The 23,562-nt window shown below is 42.1% G+C and overlaps 1 protein-coding gene across 2 annotated transcripts in view; it reads right to left on the bottom strand.

Annotated features, from left to right (window-relative positions):
• Positions 1–18,462, bottom strand: part of LOC147256968 (glycine receptor subunit beta-like) — a 95,121-nt gene extending 76,659 nt beyond the window's left edge. For both annotated transcript variants that reach the window (XM_086210693.1, XM_086210692.1), the window contains exons 1-3: positions 18,290–18,462; positions 13,480–13,609; positions 462–568 (exon numbers count right to left, since the gene is read on the bottom strand). In XM_086210693.1, the coding sequence (XP_086066819.1) occupies positions 462–568; positions 13,480–13,604 (232 nt within the window). In that variant the 5' untranslated portion in view covers positions 13,605–13,609; positions 18,290–18,462. The remainder of the gene's footprint in view (positions 1–461; positions 569–13,479; positions 13,610–18,289) is intronic.
• Between the last annotated feature and the right edge of the window lie 5,100 nt (positions 18,463–23,562).

Raw genomic sequence — 23,562 nt, 5'->3', positions numbered from 1 at the left:
AAAATTGTGAGGTTGAGTTTCTGCCAGATGGTGCTGTCAACAACTCTCAGCTGTCCAAACCCTTGCATTGCCACATTCAGTTTTTATTTTTTGCTGGTTACAATATTGTTCACAATATTTGTTAGATTCAGGGACATTAATACACACAAGACAAAGTTACAACCACTGACAATAGCCTTGATGATACTTTCACAAGTATATGGTAAAATAAATTTCAGCACATCAACAACATCAGTGCAGCACTCATTCGACACAAAGAGGAAATATAGGGTACTGATAGGAGAAGCACACGAAATACAAATTATGCAAGGACCCAGACAATGTTTTGTAGAGAGAGAAAAACTTGATTTGTCAAGTTTGGGATTCAGGTTGAAAGAAGTCCCTCATTGTTGATGGAGTCTTGAAGCACACATAAACCAATTTATCATCACTTACCTATAAACAATACACTGTGATATTACCTTGAAAGTTAGGTCTTATTCTTGGGTCATAGCTGACCATCAGACGGTTCAAGATGTTGGAAGTGGAATTAGCAGGAACCTGGGCCAAATCTTCTGGTGATAACTGGCTGTTAAATGAGATATACAGATTACAATAATTAATGTTTAAATCTAAAACAATTGAAATTCAACAGGTTTTTCCCTGTCGCAACATGTTTCCTCTTTTTCCTCTCAACTGAAAAGAAAAATTCTTAACCCGGTCCAGCTCCTACAAAAATGGATTACATCAAACCTACAAGAACAATTTTAATTTCTGACAGGATAAAAAATTAGAATTATGTCTTTGTTGCTTCATAGTTATTTATGTGTGGGTCAGAAATAGGTAGCTATGCTGTTCATAAAGTGTTTGTCACTTCACACAAATGTTGAGCTCATACCATGATGTATTGATTACACTAAATATCTATTAAAGCAGTAAATGGACTCAATTTTTATATAGCGTTTTTTTACCTTGGCGGCACTCAAAGCGCTTTACAGTGTCATCTCATTCACGGTGGAGGCTGCCATGCAAGGCACCAACCTACTCATCAGGAGCAATTATGGGTTCAGTATCTTGCTCAAGGACACTTCAACATGGTCAAAGGGGTCGCGGATCGAACCAGCGACCTTTTGGTTGCTCGACGGCCACTCTACCCCTGAGCCATGCCGCCCACCCTGAGCTATGCCGCCCACAAGCAGTAGTTTCCTTCATTTTTACTGTAGAACAAATAGAAATAATAGAAGTATTTCAACCATTTCAGGTGAGTTCGATTTCTCAGTGCAAGTACTTGCATTAAAAATCCAAAAGAATATACTTTTAGACCTATATTAGTTTCTTGATCTGTTACTTGAATCCATCCAGTGTCTTCTGCTTATTCCTGTTAAGGGTCACGGGGGGCTGGAGCCTATCCCAGCGGCTACGGGTGAGAGGCGGGGTACACCCTGGACAGGTCACCAGTCCATCGCAGGGCCAACACATAGAGACAAACAACCATTCACACTCATAGCCATACCTATGGTCAATTTAAAGTATCCAGTTAGCCTAGTCCCCAATTGCATGTCTTTGGACGGTGAGAAGAGGCCATAGCACCTGGAGAGAACCCCCTCAGGCAAAGGGAGAACATGCAAACTCCACACAGAAAGATCCCGGCCCCGAGCAGGGGCTCGAACCCGGAACCCTCTTGCTGTGAGGCCACAGTGCTAACCACTGCACCACCGTGCAGCCTGTTACTTTAATCATTTTAGATAACACGTTAACGGGGGACATGTTTATTATGTTTTAAAATTGCCGATGCATGGATTCCTAACCGATACCGACAGGCAGATGTGCTGCAGTAAGTGTATTGTGTGTCTGTGATACTGTTCAGTGTTTTTGCTGCTCTCCCTCTTTACCTATTTACAGTAGTTTACCATTTTCTTTACTGAATTTAATTTACAGTATTTGGATTAGGTACTCATCTCATAGATCTGCCTTTTGCCAGGTTCATAGTCAGAGGGTGTCTGTCCTTCTCCTGTGCTCTCTTGTCCAATGCGTGTTTATTAGGGCCTGAGCCTGAAGGTACTTCAGGCAAAGACCCTATTATTGGTAGATCTAATTGTAAGACATGGCCAGTGGCAATTAAATCAAATGAGCTTCATTTATCATATACACATCATATATGGTAGAACATGCAGTGAGATGAATTTTGTGTCTTTCCTTCCACAGTGTAAAAAACAAGGAAGTAAATACATGATGAACCAGGAAATATATGAATATAAATATAAATATAAAATGAATTGTGCAGTGTGCAATGTATAGTTGTAAGAGAAAAAAAAGTCAGTGTTTGTTTCGGGATTGGGGTCTGAGGAAAAAGCTCTTCCTGTCTCTCTGTGCTCTCTGTGTTAGTCTTCAGCAGTAGTGTCTTCCTGAAGGCAGCAATGAAAACAGTTTATTGCTGGGTTGAGTGGGCTGTCACAGGCTTTTGGTGGCCCTGGGTCTGTAGCGCTTGATATAAATGTCCTTTCAGTTGGGCAGAGTGGTTCTGATGATGCACTCAACTTAGAAAACTACCCTCCTGATGGCCAGTAAGTCCAGGTTGGCAGTGTATCAATGAAGCATCATAACTTGGTCAAAGTTGCTCCAAATGAGATGAGATTTCTGGGATGAGTTCACACCTCTGCCAGAAACCAATATTTAAAACGTTGAAGCCCCACCTTCTTCCTGATGCTACTTCCTGTTTGGGAGGGGGTTATGGAATTAGTCCACCAGATTATGATTTTAGAAATTTTAGAGGCCTCACAGTTCAAGTTTCAGGTCTGTATCCACTGTAGAAGCCAAATGAGAGCAAAAGAGCAACAGGGTCAAAGGGTCAATAGGCCTCATGTCTCAGCCAGGCCTCAAAGGGTTAAGTGAGCCTTTTGGAGCTCCTTTGAAAAAAGGCCTGAAACCAATCTTATCAAGGACAAAAATGAAGAATGATCTTTGAGAACATTTTCACATCTTTAAGACTGCCTTGACTCCTTTTTATAGCAGGTGTCACTGAACAGCACAAAGCCTGCTATTTCAGCCCATCAGGCCTCATTTCATGATAAATTATTATTGTTTGAAACAAAGCTTAATATAAATTATTTATTTTTATTGTGATAATTTTGAACACCTGATAAGAGAAACACAATAAAAACATTTGAAAAGGAAGGATCAAAGTGTTGTTGTACTGCAATACCTACTGTACAGCATCAGAGACATTCAGTTATTGATTGCCTGAATGATTGAGTTACCCCAGAAGAGGAACAGGTTTGTTGGAGCAGTAAAAATATACATATCGGAATGAAAAAAAAAAACATTTGAAAAGAAATTACATGACATTACCAGCATAATATATGTAGAACTGTTAGGATAAATTTAACTTGCCAAATAGTTTGGATTTCTTTAATTATATCCTTGATTAACCCAGACATAAGTGTGGTTTGTTCCACTCAATAATAAATCTGTCAATATAGCGTGAAATGATGGAACTAAAAGGCCACCTCTGAGTGCATGAGTTAGCCTCTGTGACGGATGTGACATCAGCAGACCGCGCCCATTAGTTTTAATCATTGTTTATACTCTTATAAGTATTACCTTGTATATATATATATATATATATATATATATATATATATATATATATATATATATATATAAGTATTACCTACCTCATATAAGTATTAAAAATATGTTTGTTTTTTTTCCTCGGAGTTAGCGACAACTTCTGGATTTTCTCATGGAAGAACGGGGGTCAACTTCCACGGAAGCAGATGTTTGAAATTCCTGGCGCACTTTCATATTATTTTTATTGAACAGCTATGGTCAACAATCACACAACAACAACAACAAACAAGCGTAGCTATTTTATATTTTGATTGTAATTCCTGGGGCAATATGTTTTATATTATTTTTATTAGTCAACAATCACACAAATATATTATCAACTCAGATGACGCAATGTAACGACAAAATACAATGACATAAACGCTTTTTAGGTTTCTGTGGTTTTAACCATAACAACTGCAGAAACGTGACACTGTAACGACTCTTCCGAGAGGTGAAAGATTCATCGTAATAACAAACAAACCAAAGATTATACACAAGAACTGAGCGAATATTATGAAAACAAAATGTATATTTCTTGCCAGAAATGTCATCAGAATACTTTATTAAATCAAAACTATCTTGGAATAAGGCACTTTCCTCCGAAAATGACAGGAGCGGCCGCCATGTTTTTGTTTTGAGAGGCCCGCATGAAAGAGTCACATGACCTACCAGCGTTCCAATAGAGAAGTACACGTACACATTTCACAATTTTTAGGTCTTTATCGTTTTGCACTGTGGACAAACGGAGCCTTTTCACAATTTGACATGAGACTGGGTTAAGGTTGGAGCTGCTCCCCATCCAGATAATTATACTGCCCAAAAGGATACTCTCTACAATGCAGGTGTGGGGAGCCAGGAGTCCCACAGACGTATGAGGTGGTAGAGACCCTGATGGGCCTTCTCACCAGGTCACTGATGTGTTTAGACCATGTCAGATCCTCTGAGGTGCTGACCCCAAGGTATCTGAAGCTGTCCACCCTCTCCATCAGTGTCCCGCTGATGGTGAGCAGTATGTAGCTCCTCTCCAGCTTCCGGCTGAAACCCACAATTATTTCTTTGGTTTTGCTGATGTTCAGCTGGTGGTTGTTGAACTGGCACCAGTCTTCCAGGTGGCAGATCTCATTTGTGTATGCCCTCTCGTCGCTGTTGGAGATGAGACCCACCACAGCCATGTTGTCAGCAAACAGAAAGCAAAAAGCAATGATGTTGTCATCAGATGTGGCCAGGCAGTCGTGGGTGTAGAGTGAGTACAGAAGGGGCCTGCGCACACAACTGTGGGGTTCCAGTTTTGAGGGTGAGGGGGGATTAAGTGTGGTGGTCCACACAAACCACTTGTGGTCAGCCAGTCAAGAGGCTGCAGACCACACAAACTTGCACAAGGAAGAGTTCAGTCTGAGGTAACTCAGCTTAGTGGCCACCCTGCAGGGAACTACTCCTACTACTACAGCTGCAACAATAGGTTGCACCAAACACCTGTGAAACAAGTGTGCCCCCTCAAGACTGAAGCAACCAGCCCTTCTAACGAGCTTACAGTGCATACTACCAAAAAGACAAGACAGTGTCAAGATAGTTGTAAAAGGTCTTGAAAGCAATCACTTCTAAGAGATTGATAGGCGAGTGTGTCAGTATGCGAGTGAAAAAAAGAAATGAGGGTCCGATAACCATAGCCAGAGCCATCATCCAGCTGAAAGCCCAGGATATCACCAAAGGACGTACCGGCAGTGAGATCAGAGCAAGCCTGGGCTGGTGTAGGATAGTGATTAAAGGAATGGATTATCATTGCACCACAGAACAAGTCTCCCTCAGTGCTGTCCCTCCAACCTCAGAGAGAAGCTGCTGTCTTCTGAATGCTTTGGGATTTGCTTCAGATTAAACATACACTACCCCCAGATCAGATGGGCAATAGCAACTGTGGAGGAATTTTATAAATGGAAGAATTCGTCAGACACAAGAAACAGGCTGGAGACTCGGAGATGGCTGGCAATGGACCACTTTAATAGACGTCCATGACAAGGTTCCCTGTGAGATGAGGTTAAGTCAGCTAACGCCAAAACATCTGTGCCCAACATTCTTGAACAGTCATATATGTGTCGGGCAGCACCAAATTAGGACAATCTGCATAAATGTGACCTTCACGCAGTCTAAACACAGTTACCTATATGGACAACGCTGGCGTTTACTATCAGTAAGAGTTCTGACAACAAATTTACGACTTTGAAAAGCACCACAGGTGCCACCCCTGATTCAGGCCAAGGCCCTGGGGTCAGACCAGCTGCCTCCTTACAGAAGAATTTAGAAGCTGAGGTACCTTCCATTTTCCATTGCCCGAGCTGGAGCTTGAACCCAGAAGCTTCTTGCTGTGAGGCGACAGTGCTAACCAATGCACCACCATGCCACCCAAGCAGGGGTACAAGAGAGCTAAAACAGAGGATACCAGTTTAAATTCCTTATCAGAAACCAAACAATTGCCAACATCTGTTACTGTCTGTACAAAGGTGAGAAAACACTCATTTTGAAATCTAAAAACAAGTACAGATGGAGAGGATACACTTTGTGGATCTAACTGATCCAAAAGATTCTTGATCACACGAGGCCATTTCATTGCTTGCCTGAAAGAGAGATACTTGACTTAATTATGTCTTTGCCTTTTTTTTGTTTTTTGTAATTGGATTATGTTTTGCAACCTCGCTCTGTTGGCCATTGAGAGGAAATGGGTTAAGTACTTAGAAAAGACACCTGGCTGGTATGATAGGGTCACAGAGCATTTTCTGCAAAAAGAACAGAGGGCATAATATAATTTTAAGTAACTGGGTCTAAAGTGAGCTTCCCCTGTTTCACGGGCCAGCAACCGCCACTGTGACAAAGAGGTGGAGGGCGTGTCCACCTGTGATGCTAGTTCACATGCAAATTATGTCTTCAGGTATTAACAGTGCACTGAAACTAGTACTAGTAAAGATGAATTTAGATTTAGATTTAATTTTGGAAGAGAGCTTTCAACCGTACTACTAAAGGTACCTCAAAGAAGGTATCAGTTGAAATGCTAAACATGTTGTATTCTCTCTATCATTTCCGTTTTCAACAATGACGTTCAACCAAAAATCAAGCGTTAGCGTTAGTTCTGTCAGGCCGTGGTAGACAAGCGCTATTGGCTTCCCGTCCATCAATCAAACTGATCAATCAGCTGATCACAGCTGCTCAGCATCAGCTGATCAAATCCCTTGCTTCTGATTGGCCCCTCTCAACTTAAATATCACCCAGCCTCAACTCCCGCGCTGCTAGCTTCTGGCTGCTGCTCTGCCTGCGTCATTGCTGCTACCTGCTGCTACCTGCTGCTACCTGCTGCAACCTGCTGCAATCTGCTGCTGCCTGCTGCTGCCTGCTGCTGCTGCTGCTGCTGCTGCTGCTGCTATCTATTGCAGCCTGCTGCTGCTGCTGCTATCTGCTATCTGCTGCTGCTGCTATTTGCTGTACAGTTGCTCCTGCTCGCAACTTGCTACCCTCCACCTCCCCAGCTCCAACTTGTCGTGTATACATGGCATAGATCGTTCCATGTCATGTTGCTGCTCTGTTCACGGGGGTATGTTTGCTCTTCCAGTCTTAAACTGGGAGAACCTTCCCTCACGCTGCTGGTCCCCTGTTTCATGGTGCTCATGAAAAATTCGCAGGGGACTCCTCTGAACAGAGCCATACCGCCAATTTGTACAATAATAAACAAATCAAGCTCATTATCATCTGTTGTGTTTCTTGACGTGAATGGACCTGACAGAATTGGGGTTTTTCACATTAGTCCAACCCCGACATGCAAATCCCAAATTGGACTGAAAGCGGTTAACAAGGTCATTTTTGAGCTGTATGGTTGAGTTACTCAATGACGTGTACAATGAGATAGTCATCAACAGCATTGATACAAAGTGGAAAGTTTTTATTCTATCTTATGATCCCAAAGATCTCCTTGAACTCGAGGCGCCATAGGTAATTGTTTAAATTAATTGTAACAACAATTTGAACAAAATATTGAAATTAAAAAGCTGTGCAATAACCCTTCATAGGCTTTTTATATAACAGCCATTTTGACTGGTCTTGGCAAGGTAAAAGTCGTCATAGATCAAATCAATTAAGAGTCACATTACATTTAGTACATTCCAGTGAGTCAGCATGCCCAAGAACAGTGCACAGGCCCATTTAAATGGAGCAGGGCTTTAAGAAGTGTCAATTTACCTTGTTTCTGAATTCAGTCATACAAAGTGTTATAGTACTTTGATGAAGTATTTTACTATGTCTACTTTTTATTCTTTTTTCTTGAAAAGCCCCCCATTATAAAGAAGAAAGTCACTGTGTTGTTAAGAGAACTGATTTCACAGAGGAAATTCACAAATTGAAAAATAAAAGTGTCAAAGAAGCCAGGCAGGCAAAACAAATGAGGAAGACCACAAAGGTAGGGCTAAATCACCCCCTTTCACCTTCACAAGACATAGATGGACATTGTCCAGTTCGGAAAAAAAAATTAAATTTTCGACTTGGACATTTAAAAAAAAATCAGATGCCGGGGAAACAACACAAGAGAAGTAGGACCCGGAAGGCTGGGCTGAATCACCACCAGTAACACAGTGAATCAGCAATACACACACAGTGTTGAACCATGTCGAATTTACTTATTTGTTGTTATCAATATTTTTTTATATATAAAAATTTCAATTAATTTTGTCATGAAAAGAGTGAATTGTAGGCTAATTGGATACTCTAATTTGACTGTAGGCATGGCTGTGAGTGTGAATGGTTGTCTGTCTATATGCGTTGGCCCTGCGATGGACTAGCTACCCATCCAGGGTGATCCCCGCCTCACGCCCAAAAACTGCTGGGATAGGCTCCAGCCCCCCCACGACCCTTCACAGGATAAGTAGAAGAAAATGGATGGATAGGAGAGTTAATTGTTTAATGATTTTAATGTCCTTTGGAGGTGCATCATGTGCAAAATGGGTTTGTAGTAAATGGCTTCTTGTCATTTTTCAGAAGGTAACAGGTGAAATGGTCAATTCTAATAAACTGGGAAGGACGAACGCCAACTAGAGATGGGAGACTCAAATTTCTATGCTCATGTTACTTATTATATGGAGGGAATAAATGAAGTGACCTTTTAACCAAAGGTAGTGTTTGATAGGGCTTTCTTATGTTACAATGAAAAAAACTTGTTAAAGTAAGTGGGAAAACCTTGAATTGTAATTTAATTTAAATCCACAGAGAGATTCTGATTAAGGATTAAGGAATTCCCATGGAAGCAGATAAATATTTCTGTGAATTCGCCACAGAAATCTCTCAATTCCTATTTGGCAAAGTATGTAGTAGTAGTACAAGCCATACAGAGAGGCAAGAAATTATATGATGCTTCTAAAGGGAAATTTGCACAGTTTTCACTGTGTTGCCTGCTTCCCAATGTAAGCTTGGAACAGTTTTATCCTCATATTGGTTTTAATATTCAATGATAGCAAACTTGGTCGCAAGACATAATGTTATCTGTGTTCATATAAACCAAGAAATGAGTTAAACAAAGTTCAAGATGAGTATTACACAATGGCTAAAACATCAGCTTGAACAGCAGCTAAGCACTGGTAAAATATGTTCTCTAGGTTACAACCAGCTAGCTTACATATCTGCACAGCAACGAGCTCTTTGAAGCCTTCCAGTCTGAGTTCAGGGAACACCATAGCACTGAAACAGCACTGGTCAGAGTCTCTAATGATCTTCTCATAGCTTCAGACAGAGGTCTTGTCTCTGTACTTGTCCTTTTGGACCTCAGTGCTGCATTTGACACCATTGACCACAGCATCCTACTTCAGAGACTAGACCATGAAATTGGGATTAAAGGAACTGCCCTAAAATGGTTTAAGACATACTTATCAGATAGGTTTCAGTTTGTTAATGTTAATAATGACTATTCAGAGTATAGCAGAGTTACATATGGTGTACCACAGGGTTCAGTTTTAGGACCGATTCTCTTCACTCTTTACATGCTCCCATTAGGTGACATAATATGGAAGTACTCGATCAACTTCCACTGTTATGCGGACGACACACAACTTTACTTGTCGATGGAGCCAGACGACACAAGACATTTTACTAATCTGCAAGACTGCCTAAAAGACATGAAATCCTGGATGTCTTCTAACTTCGTAATGCTAAATTCAGATAAAACTGAGGTCATCGTGTTTGGACCTAAACACCTCAGTGACACGCTCTCTAATCAGATCGCTACTCTAGATGGCATCACCTTGACCCCGAGTACAACTGCAAGGAACCTTGGGGTCATTTTTGACCAGGACCTTTCCTTCAGCTCCCACATAAAGCATGTGACCAGGACCACCTTCTTCCATCTGTGAAGTATCGCTAAGATTAGGAATATCCTTTCCCAGAGTGATGCTGAGAAACTGGTGCATGCATTTATCACTTCTAGGCTGGACTACTGCAACTCTCTCTTGTCAGGATGTCCTAAATACTCTCTAAAGAGTCTCCAGCTGGTCCAGAACGCTGCAGCGAGGGTTCTGACAGGAGTTAAGAAGAGAGAACACATCTCTCCCACTTTAGCTTCTCTCCACTGGCTTCCTGTAGGATCTAGAATCGACTTCAAAATCCTTCTGCTGACTTATAAGGCTCTCAATGATAAAGCTCCATCCTATTTGAAAGAACTCATTAGTCCCTACTGTCCCACCAGAGCACTCCACTCCCAGAATGCAGGTCTTTTAGTGATTCCCGGTATCTCTAAAAACAGACTGGGAGGTAGAGCCTTTAGTTACCGGGCTCCTCTACTGTGGAACCAGCTCTCTCCATGGGTCAGAGAGGCAGACACTTTAACTACGTTTAAGTCCAGGCTTAAGACTTTCCTTTATGACAGAGCCTTCAGTTAGGACTGGTTCAGGTAGCTCTGAACCATTGATAGCTATGCTGCTATAGGCTTAGACTGCTGGGGGACATATCTGGTTACACGGAGCCCTCTCCTCTCCTCTCCTCTCCCCCTCTCTCCTCCTCTCCTCCCCGCACATTTTTGGAACTGTCATTACCATTACTTGTTGCACTTTGTAGTTTGGCCTTGGTGTCTCGCAGTCTCTCTGTGTTTCCACAGATCCACCAGAGCTCCAACCGCTGCCTGCATTGGCCCCCCCCCCCTTTTATTCCCCACTATTACACCGGCCTGCACATGCCATGAACCAGTCTGCCATCCAGTCCCCCATCAAGCTGGCTTGCTCTCCCTGCCTCCCCTTCCAGAAGCTTCCTTCTTCAACTGTTATTAACATTTCCATGTTTCCCACATTTTGTATTGTAAACTGTTTTCTTGGCTGTAACAATATCTACTGCACGTCTGTCCGTCCTGGGTGAGGGATCCCTCCTCTGTTGCTCACCCTGAGGTTTCTCAGATTTTTCCCTGTTAAAAGGGTTTGCTATGGAGATTTTCCTCAGTCGATGTGAGGATCTAAGGGCAGAGGATGTTGTTATGATGCCATGTGAAGCCCTTTGAGACAAACTGTTTGTGAAAACGGGCTCTACAAATAAAATTGCCTTGCCTTCTTTCTGCTCTCTTTTTTCGGCCCCAGCGCAAGAAATTGCACATACCCAACACTTGATGACGCTAGTCGCAAGTTTCAAATTTTTAGGCACATTTCTCCTCATAATCCCTGCAATCAATGCCACAAATTTTAAAAACTTATATCAACGTGTTCCCTTAAGATAGCAGAATCACCTGAAATAGGCCAATATTTTTTTCCGCAAAATTGCAAAAACTACAAAACTTACTTTTTCAACTCCTCCTAGATGGTTCACCTGATAAATCCTTCTGACAACATAGCACAACATAAATTCATATATATCTCTGTATTCCCCAATGTAAGCTGAATCTGGTAATGTATGATATGTTTTGCGAAATTGCAACAAATGCACAATCTACTTTTTTGAACTCATCCCAGGGTCTTAAATAGATAACCACGAAACTTTGCACATGTATTCTACAGATACTCATTGCAAGAAGTTGTGAAATGAATTTTGATGTCTGTAAACTTGCAAAAGTTATAACCAATCAACTTCCTGTGACCTGCAGTCAAAATAGAACATTCTTTGTATTTTGGCAACAACTTTACCAATTAAAATTAAAATTAGTCCAGACATTAGTGATGAAACCATTAACATGAATGCCAAATTCTGTGCCATTTGGTTAACAATGAATGCTATCACACAAAATTGCATAAACTGAATCATATGCTTCTTCAAACTCCTCCAGAATTATTCTGCTTTTTGGATAAAAAAAATTGTGTTAATTGTACCATTGATTAAAAGTTATCCAAATAACGCTGCAATAAATGCTGTTGAGTATCTCTGCAGCATCTGGTGTTGTTGATATTAAATGAGAATAAGTTGTGTCTGGTTCCCTGATGAGTCTGTTTGTAGGTCAATTTGCATTGTGGCCACTGCTCTTGAGGTCTGACTTGCGTCATGTCCCCTGGGCACTTGGGTTCGACTCAAATGACAAAATAAAAATTAAATTAAATGCTCTAGGGGGCCTCCTGGTGGGCATGGGGCCCTAAGCAGGCACGTAGTTCACTTTGCCTTTGAGCAGCTCTTATTTGATGAGCAGTGGATCTTGATGATCAGGGATGCTGGAAGTCATTCAGGGTTGGGGGGCTGAGAAATGCCCCGATGATCATCTCATCACAACCAACGTGTATTAGACCTACAGAAGTTTTTGAACCCGAAGATTACGTAATTCTCAACTCAAGGATGGGAATGTGCTACATTGAATCACAGATGAAAAGCAAATATTTCTCAGAATGTCTTTAATTAAGACCTATTTCATTTCACTCGCAATGGATTGATTAGGAAGTGTTATAAACAAGTAACTAGCTGTAAGGCTAACTGATTTGACAGTTTCTACCTAACCCTGAAAAGGTAAACTCCTTGTGCACACACTCTCACACACACACAAACACCCCTGAGTACTGACACATTCCGCATTTGTCTTCCGCTGTTAAGCATCATGACCCTCAGGATCGTTGAAAAAAATCTGAAATTCTTTTCTGACTCAAATTATGTGCGGCTCGCTCAAGTTCTAGCGCTGCTGCGCTAGCCCAGTCCAGTCCAGTCCAGTCACAATAGAAAGCTATATCATGCTGTGTTTGTGGTACATGATTATGTGAATCACATAAATCATGCTTTCGATGTTTAATTGTAAAATATGTTGGTAGAGTTCTGTAAATTAAATAATATTAGTATAACAATAGTTTAATAATTTAAAAAAAATTGCATTCTTTTTGCATTGCATGTTCGACCTCTCGCCATCAGCACCCCCACTTCCAGTGTCCATGTTGATACTTGCACTTTTTTGTGTCTTGGTGTCATAAAGAGACAAGAGGTAGTTCTGGGCCTTTGGTGACTTTACTGTGCATTTGATGATAAATACAAATGCATGTGCACGCATGTGTGTGTCTGACAGACAAACTAATGTATAACTTTAGTTAATAACATGTCTTCTTAACAAAAAAGGTTGAAGTCAACAGTGAAGGAACACCGCGTTGACCTGACAGGATTTGGGGGAACACAAGAGAAATACTGATTGGGCATTTAAATGTTCGATGAGTCACGCAACCATCTTAATTATTTTATTATTATTATTATTATTATTATTATTATAAAGTTACACAGACTTTGAATTCAAAATATTTCTGTCTTTGGGAAAGTCTGGCATTATTAGATATTCTAATTTAATCAAGATAAAGTGCATATGGACAAGACAGCATTTGAAATGTTTGGAAAATGTGAAAAAAGATGTGCAATGAAAAGTTCAGAGGACAGTTTCAGTTGTATTGCCAGTATCGTTGAAGAGGATATATTCGAAGTGTATTTACTTACGAAGGACAGACGACTTGCTTGCCTTTCTTTCCTTTCTTTGTGGATTTTCCCTCTTTTGCTGTGGTTGAATGCCACCAACACAACAGCATTAGCAGCAATATTACTGGCTTTATTCCAGCAGCCATGATGCCTAAAACAGAGGTAAAAGTTCATGTTATATGTTGTTGCCTAAGTGTAATTACAACACAGCAAAAAGGTTGGAGTACCAATTTCTGCTATAAATTTTTCATCCACTTCTATATCAATCCAAGTCTGTGGGGTATGGGCATATAAATAAGAGGGAGTATTTTCATGGGATACAAAATTAGTAGATTTATAAGTGAAAAGAAAGATTCTGACCGAAAAACTTTGATTCTGACTTCTTTTTTTTAACACATCTGGCACATCAATATACACACAATGTAATTTTTGGTGCTGTATAACAATAAAGTAAACAGCGCTTCTCACAACAGGCACTTAATGCCATCCATCCATTCATCCATTTTCTTCCGCTTATTCCAGTTAAGGGTCGGGGGGGGGGGCCTGGAGCCTATCCCAGCAGCTATAGCACATATAGACAGAAACCATTCACACTCACAGCCATACCTAAGATCAGTTTAGAATATCCAATTAGCCTAGTCCCCAATTGCATGTCTATGGATGGTGGGAAGAAGCCAGAGTACCCAGAGAGAACATGCAGACTCCACACAGAAACACAAAGATCACCACTAAGATCCCATGAAAACATGTTGAATGAATCCTGCCAAGTTCAAGTTCCGGCTTGTATCCATTATCTCTCTGTGACTCTGCATCACCAAGAGTGATGTGGCTTCGCTACACAAGTTGATATGGACTTCAGTGGCACACAGATTCAGCTTCAGTTTGAGGCTTTCAGTGGTAAGGGCCCCATAAGTGTAATGGAGTGTCCAGCTTCCATGTGCACCCCAGGAGAGGAAGAATGGTGGATCAGTTTGTGTGCTCCCAGTTGACAGCAAAAAGGAAGCTCTCTCCATCTCTGAATTTACAGCAAATATTCAGCACATAACAAGAGAGACCAAATTTATTGTATAGTCCAATCTCACTAAGGACAGCAAGCCAAAGAGATTAATCTGATTACAAGAAGCTGCCTTTTATACCACTAACTCTTATACTGACTCATTGTCTCCACAACTATGCCACTAATAAGTTCCTGGACACAGTCCTAAATGAAATTACTTTCAGCGCAAACACTGACTCCAACTGCAAAAAGGCCATTTGGAGTTTGAGAGGACTACATGGTGGTAAAGATAATGGGAGGGATATTGATATTCTGAAGTATTCTATGGTCCTAAACCATGCCTTGGTGAAAGCAAGCATAATTGCTTGGTAAATGCGATGCCCAAGCCCAGCCTTAGCTGCAGAAAATGAAGAGGCAGACATATTACTGGTAAATAATTCATTGAAATGAGCAAGGCCTGCACATTTTGATCACTGACTTGCTTAGTGCATTGCATGATTTTTGAATGTTGTCTGAATTGCTCAGATACTCCATCTGCGCAAGTTGCAGAAATCTCACAGGAGTGAGGATCTGCACTTGGGAGCAGATAAGTCTATCTAGCAAAATCCTAGCTGAAATGTTGATTGCCAACTCAGCTATAGGTAGAGATGGAAGTGCCATCAGCAGCGTAAGAGGGTAAAAGTCACCGGCAATTATGTGTACTGCTGCTTCATCACACCTTTGTTACACTAGAGATTTTATTGCAAATAAAAAAATAGCCTGCCTACCAGTCCAATGCTCAACGTTACAGCTGAGTGCCAAGCCAGACCTGTCATTTCCTGCTTCTGCTTTGCCCTCTGCACAAACCTGGTTTTGTCTTCTTCAAAAACCTGACACAGTCCATCTCACTGCCCCACTGAAGACGTGGAATCACCACAATGGAGAAGACTGACACATCTTTCGGCTGTGATGGAAAAGGTGGAACTGGCCGCATAGCAGCAGCTCACTATTGCTGTCACTGGCTGGCTGGAAAAAACCCCAAACAATATAAAAAGTGTCAGCCTCTGTTGCCAACCTCCAAAAGTCACTGGTGGTGGGGTAGAGCAGTTGTCCTCAATTGTTGTAGTCTCAGCACCCACCTTTTTTGTTAATGAGAAGTTGTGACTACAATTTCAGAAAATTTCCAACCACTCAAATTTTTCATAAAATTTGTCATCGTCGTCGTCATCTGCTTTATCCAGTGGGTCCGGGTCGCGGGGGCAGCTGCTTCAGCAAGGAAGCCCAGACTGCCCTCTCCCCAGCCACTTCAACTAGCTCTTCCGAGGGAGTTCCGAGGCGTTCCCAGGCCAGCCAAGAGATATAATCCCTCCAGCGTGTCCTGGGTCGGCCCCAGGGCCTCCTCCTGGTTGGGCATGCCTGGAAAACCTCCCGAGGGAGGCGTCCAGGAGGCATCCTCACCAGATGCCCGAACCACCTCAACTGACTCCTCTCAACATGGAGAAGCAGCAGCACCACTCTGAGCCCCTCCCAAATGGCTGAGCTTCTCACCCTATCTGTAAGGGAGAGCCCAGCCACCCTGCGGAGGAAACTCATTTCAGCCGCTTGTATTCGTGATCTTGTTCTTTCGGTCATTACCCAAAGCTCATGACCATAGGTGAGGGTTGGAACATAGACTGACCGGTAAATCGAGAGCTTCGCCTTCTGGCTAAGCTCCCTCTCCACCACAACAGACTGGTTTAGCACCTGCATCAGTGTGGATGCTGCCCCAATCTGCCTGTCAATCTCCAGCTCCATCCTACCCTCACTCGTGAACAAGAACCCGAGATACTTGAACTCCTCCACCTGAGGTAAGACCTCCCCCCCGACCCGGAGTGGGCAAACCACCCTTTTCTGGCTGAGGACCATGGCCTCAGATTTGGAGGTGCTGATTCTCATCCCAGCCGCTTCACATTCGACTGCAAACTGCCCCAGCAAGAGCTGGAGGTCGTGGCCCGATGGCGCAAAGTGGACCACGTCATCTGCAAACAGCAGAGACGACACCCTGCTGCCACCGAACTCGACCCCCTCCACCACCGGGCTGCGCCTAGAAATTCTGTCCATAAAAGTTATGAACAGAACCGGTGACAAAGGGCAGCCTTGGCATAAAATTTGTTTTTAATGAAAAATAATGCAGGCTAGACCTGAAACAGAACAAAACAGCACAGTATATCAACATCACAAATCACAACAGTATAATTGTCAACCAAAATGCCCAAGAGGTGGCAGTACATAAGGAAAAATTCTGTCCCAAAACATTCAATTAGTAGCCTGGTCAGAGAAAATGAACCCAAAAGTGCAACTGCTGTAGTACTCAATACATTTCAAAATAAAAATGCAGGATCAGATATTCTGTGTATACATTTACCTTCCTCTTTTTTGCCACACATCCAAAACCTAATCAAAACTACGAGAAATGCAGGGTCACTTGAGTCCAGCAAGTCTCAAAGCAGTAAGAGATGGTGGTTGGTTCAGGAGTTCAAAGCTGTCAGACAGATGTGTCTAGCAGGGTTTACTTATTTGTATTTACCATCATTCATCCATCGGTATTGACAGAACCATTGACAGTTCATGGCACTGCCACCACACTAGGCATCATCTGCCATTCAATTCCTGATGGTGAATCTTGCTTCTGCTTGTGCAAACAAAGCATGTTGCACGCATGGTTGAAAGTGCCATCTCAGGAACCACAGAAATGAGACAGGAGCTTTATTGCTGTGTGGCCTCACCACTTAGTGAACTGTTTATTTCTCATTCAACCAAACTATCATAGTCACCTTAATATACTTACCAAGTAACACATCACGTCTAAACCCCAAAAACTTAAAGGGACCATGCAAGTCTGGCAAATTCTGCAGTCCAATAAACATCCACTACAAGTTCCTGTTTGAAATAGCAGTCCACCTCAGTGTTTTGTACAGTGGCCTTCACATCTGACTTGGAGCTGGGCATGTTATGCCAGTCAGTGTCTGGGTAATGTACACTGTGTTCACATAAATCAAACCAACTCTATTCAAGGGCATTTTTGGATCTCGGCCTGACTTCCTGATACAAAAGACATCTCTGGGCAATTGGCTCTTTAATGGCAGTGCCTTCATCTTAAAAAAATATATTTTTTCATGTGCTCATCATCTGTATTCGGTTGAAAAAGAAATAAAGGCAGGCAGACTGATTGGACCTAACACAATTGCCTGCACTGTTGAAAATCTTGCTTTTTTAAATTGAGTGTTAGGTTTGATGAGGAGTCAAGAGAAAATATAACTGCAAGCCTAGAGAAGTTACAATAAAATCTCAAGTGAGTGGAGTGGGATGGGGAGAGAGAAGGTGATGGGATGGAGTATGTGTGGTGGGTGGTGGGGGCTGGTGGACTGCGGCTTTAGAGAGCACTATTAAGACGCAATGACACAGCTTGCTGAGACTAGTATGGTCACACACTTGGACGAATACACACAGAGTCAATGTTTCCTACACACTGACAGAACTATGAAGGGAAATCCCATAATTCACACATTCATTAAACACACAAACAAAACAGGTTCCATCAGAAATGTACATTCACACAAGGACAGGACACCAAAATCCAGAGACTCATAATACTGTCCTCCAGTCAGAGGAGACCGTCTACTAGTCTACTACTCCATCACGTGCCAGGACTCTCTTACATGCACACATGCTCACACACACACACACGCATGCATGCTCACACACAAACACACACACACACACACACACACACACACACACGTTTTGCCTGACGACTGCAATTATACAAAACATTGGGGTTATAAAAAGGACACTGCATATATGTTGAATTCTTACCTCTGGTTGGATCATCAGCTCTGCTGCATTAGAGAGATTCAGTGGTTATTCACCAAGATGCTGTCCTGGCTAGAGCCAAGCTGTGTGTCTTTTCTGTCTCACTGTCGTTGCTGTGCTGTGTGCTCCTTTATCCGCACTGCTCTTGCATCCTGTTCCAAGTTCCTCTCCGCCTTCCAGCTTGCAGGGCAATATAACAATGTCAGAGCTAGAAGGGGAACTAGCCCAGTGTGGTTAACTACTCCGACCTTCATAAAAAATATATTAAAATGTATTAATTTCTGCAAATAATCTACTTTTATACCTTAAGTTAATAATATCTCCTCATTTATTTTCTAATATACTGACGAGGGAGATGAATAGAGATTACATGAATCTCCAATATGTAATTAGATTAAAACAGTACAGTTACCTTGGTAAATACAATAAATTTAGGTTGAAGTTCAGTGAAATTATGCTAATTTTGAAATCTGAAATACAACTGCAAACTGCCAACTCTTGATTGGCAGGTTACTGCAATGGTAGGGGTGCACAGTAGTTTCAGTTTGACTTTCTACAAAATACAACAGAATTAATCTGTTGATTCCCACTGAGGAATGACCCAGATGTATAAAGTTACATAGATTCTGTTAATAATCAGATTAGACTCTGATGTCTTTGTGTCTTGTGTCAGCGACGTCCCTCCCCCAAATTGGGGTGAGGCACTAACGACCACCGCGACAAAAGTAATGAGGTGTGAACAGCTCAAAGACAATGGACTGAGAGGTCGCAATTGAGGTCGACGACAAAAAGTGGACATCTAGCACTGCTAGAAATCCAGGACTTGTTGCAGTGACGTAAACGAAGCTGCAGCCAATGAAAGCAGACATGGGAGGTACTGCGAACCCAGACGAAAAGAGCTCCGGCAGCAGGGGAGCCGCGCATAGCGAACAACAACAACAACAACAAAAACGAAGAGAGGCATGGATTCTTCACAGGGTTCATGATATCCGTGGACACAGGAGGATCTGGAAGGCTTGGTCGAGCATTGGCATGAGCACCCCTGCCTTTACGACATCTCAAACTCACATTATCACTTCCTCTTTTTTTTGTTTTTTTCACCACATAGTAGCGCACAAACGACCTGGAGGGCTGCGTTCTGCTCCGCGTCCATGTTTACAATTAAAGGGATGTGCGCTTCAAGAGTTTCCTGGCCAGCTGGGCAGTCAGCCACACCTACTGATGGGGAAAATCGTGTAGTCTGAACACTCCTGTCCGCCAACAAATCTTGTAGTGTGAACAGCAACCGGATTGAGCACGGGTGGTGTGAAAAGCAGGATGTGTCGCCGACAAAAAAAGTCATGTAGTCTGAACAGGGCTTAAGTTTGAGGTGCATCTCCCCTGGTGGATCCAGAGGACTTCAGCAAAAAAAAAAAAAAGAAAAAATCACACACACACACACACACACTGTAAATAACTAACTTGTAAGCGAGCAAACTGTTGTGTAGCATGTAGACAAATTTATATATATTTGCTTAAACTGTAGTTAAATTTATACATACATTCACTTAAAATAGAGTGTAGGACACACAAGGCAGTTGTAATAAAGATGTTTCTGTGGCAGTTCCCAAAGAGGTAGGAAAGGTTCCAACACTGTATTTAGTTCATCAATGTATTTCTTTAGTGTTAGTAGCGGAACCGGGATCTCCTGCTCATGCATCCCAGGCAGAATCGATGACTTAGCTGCAAGTCACCTTATTTGACCTCGTGAACATCTGGAAGTAGTAAAAGGTGTTTTACAAAGGGGTCCCACAAATCTCCAAAGCACCAGGATTAGTTGGTGCCATTGTGACTCCAGGAAGGAACTTATAAATACTGGAGACAACACAGATAGACATTCCAAGATATAAGACAACAGAAAAACACTATCAGCAGTGAAGCACAGACCAGACTGTTTAAGAGTGGACAGGTGAAAAGGTCACAACAGGGAATAGCGGGAGTGTAGCTCATGCTAGCATCACTCCCTCAAGCCAATTAAGTCAGAACAGAGTCCACAAGAATTTCTATGGTAGGATGAGGCCGTGAAAGATAAGAGCATGGCCGTAAATTGGAAAGAGGTTTTAATCTTCACAGCTGCAACAACAAGGCCACGATGGACCAGAAGGGACTGGCATGGGGTCAGACAGAAGATCCTGCAACAGACACGAAGATCAAAAATACACACTTGCACGCAGAAGCGATCACATAAACACCTCCCCTGTAACACATAAAAACTGGAGAAGATAGTTAGATCGTTGGACTTCTTGCCCCAACGCCAGGGACGACGCATCTGCGTATGCTGACTCCAGCATAGGGGAAGACGATCTCCAGAGCTCTGTATTCTTTCCTGTTAATCTGAATAAATTCTTTTGAACCAACTGGAAGGTGTCCTCTCCGGATTTGGAACAGCGCAATACATATACTCTGTGGGTCCTTCTGATTGATTAATGATGACTTGTTGAAAAATTCCTACAAGCAGCAGGACCCAAATGCAGAGAACAGGTTGGACTAGTTTAACTTAAGGTTAGAGAGACTCAGAAAACAGTGGGCGCCAAACAGTTTAGATAACGTGCTGATTAGGTGATGTGATGGACAGCTATGACAGCTTGGTCTGCCCAACCTGAACAGGACTGGTCCATGGAGTTGATGTTGGGTTTGTGGCAGTGGAGCCAGGGGTAGCCAAAATGAGCAGGACATGAGAATTTGGGATGTGTAACAGGATTCATGATGGTTACTGGACAGGAGCATCTGAACTGGTTGGGTATGCTGAGTAACAGTCCCCAGGAAATATCCATTGAGGGCTCTTTCAGAAACGGGACTGGCTGAAAGAACTTGCTCAAGACTAAGCTGATGAGCCATCACCTCAATAAGGAGGTGGGAATGGGCACTAGAGTCAATTAGTGTGGCAAGTTGACTGTCCTCACGGTTCAGAGGCAAGAATGGGTTTGCTGGGTCAATCTTTGGTCATATTGTACTGTAACAGGTATAAAGACCTAAATGCAGCACAACCCTAGCACATGTAGCTGATAGTGATTTAATATACAGATGATTGGAACACCAATCCGATGTGAAACACAGAAAACAGTGCAACAAGAGTGAGTCTGAGCCATGTGGCGTTCCGATTAAGAAACTTTCCACAGACATACCCAAATGAAGATTAAGGTCAGAAACAGGGAAGCTAACAATTGTTGGAGATGAACCAGGAAGGAGTAGGTGGGAAGACTAAGACAGGCAAAGAGTCGGTATGCCAGCAGGCAGGAGTAAACATCCAATGGTGTGTATGGAGGTTCACACAGGTCCTCAGAATCCCAATTGGTCAACACAGAGACAAAGGCTTAAAATACTTAATTTGCTTCCAGTACCTCAAAGGGCTCTGTTAAGTAATTTGTTTCAGTTCTCTAAAAGAGTGATGTATTCATGTTTAGGCATTACTTTTTTATGCTTATGTTTACTGAACCCAGTGCAGAGCACTCAAAGTAGGTATACAGACCAACAAAAAAATCACATCTCTCGCCAAGATGGACATGTTGTGCATAATGTCAGAAATAATGAACTCTCAACTCTGAATAATGTCTCTCATTTGCTGTGTGGAAGTACAAATTGCCATCAATGTTTGTACAACCCAAGTGCAAGCACAAAGACATCAGAGTCTGGTCATCATCCAGGTCATTGCAGTATTTGGCCACATGCACTGCATACAGAATAGATGTGTTGCCTGCATCCTCTTGACCTAAAAAAACTGACCCTCCAGCATTTCAAGGTCAATATATTTCAGAATCATCATAACTGCAGAATATTTGCTGATGTGCTCTGATGTTGGAAGAAATACTCAAGCAGGTTTTAGTTTATTTTGCCCAGATGCCAAACACTAGTAGTTTACTATGGTTTCCCCATACTGCCTTTGTGCAATCTCCCATGAGCTACAAGTTCTGAGGTAGGTCTCTTGAAGGAAAGCTATGTTAACAAAGATTTGTCGGATAGAATACGCTCTATTCCATTTCATTTGATCATGATTTACATACTTGATGTTCCAACTAATATGATTAAATATGATGACTTTAATACTCCATTATTAATCCTTGTTCATACTGAGTTGACACAATCAGCTGAGTTAAAAGATTTAACTGCAGTTACACTATTCAGGGAATACACACACCACCATACACACTGACTGAAAATATGCAGTAATTTTCAGGTTCCAACAGACAAACACACTAACAGAGCAGACCAAAAACAGTGCAGATGGTAAGCAGTTTATGGACAGACATGGGTTCACTACATGGGAAAGGCAGTCAGCGGAGGCAGCAGTACAAAATAGACAGGTAGAATTGGACGTCCAAAAAGAGGTCAAAGTCAAAAGCACATCAACTGACCAATCAGGCGGAGGTACAGAAACGCTGGACAGAAGGGAACACGGGGAAACAAGTCTGGTCCAACACTGGACTCAAACACAAGGGAATAACTCCAGAAAGCTACTCAAGATGGATGCAGACAATCTGATTAAGACACACTTGGAAAAAGAGGCTTAAATACACAAGAGGGGAGGAGATAATGAGACACAGGTGAGGACAATAGACAATCACACACGGAGTAAAGAAGCCTAAACTAAGACACAAACAGGAAGTGGGGGGACCAAGAAAGTGAAACAGGAAGGGACATTTCAGGACCTGACAGTTATAGCACAAACAACAACAAAAAAAAGTCAAATTACCACCTCTCAAAAAAGTAGTAAGAAATAGGGCTGGGTGTATCGATCTATCGGAGGGTGGAGGGTCAGTGCACTGACTGAGAGCAGCCCGTGATGGTGGAGAGAAAGAGAAGTGGTGCGTGGAGCTTATTCACTGCAGTGAATAGGGACGCTGCCTCATGTGATGTGAGTAATAAACTCATTCACCACTTTGATAAGACCACAAACTTACACAAACATATTAAAGCAGCTCACCCCACTCCGAGCTGCAAAAGAAGTGACCCTCTCATCCAAACAAGACCCCTAACACAGACACAGAGGTCTCAGGCAGTGGCTTTTCAGCAAAAAAAAAAATCAGGAGTATCCAGTAATCTCCAGCATTTAGTAATGTTTTTCACAGCATAATTGGTGATCAGAGCAAACTGATAAAACTATTATGGAAATTTTTTTAAATTATTTTTATACAGTAAAATTGTTTTATATTGTAAGTAGTTAATAACAGAAACATGTTTATTTAGGGGTGGCAGAGTGGTGCAGTGGTTCACCTCTCGGTAAGAAGTTTCCAGGTTCA

Source organism: Aulostomus chinensis, chromosome 8 (genome assembly GCF_037954235.1).
Source record: "Aulostomus chinensis isolate RoL2024-O1b breed Wild chromosome 8, RoL_Achi_v1.0, whole genome shotgun sequence".
NCBI classification, from domain to species: Eukaryota; Metazoa; Chordata; class Actinopteri; order Syngnathiformes; family Aulostomidae; genus Aulostomus; species Aulostomus chinensis.
Note: the sequence above shows the minus strand (reverse complement) of the source record. Positions and strands in the feature narration are given on the sequence as shown.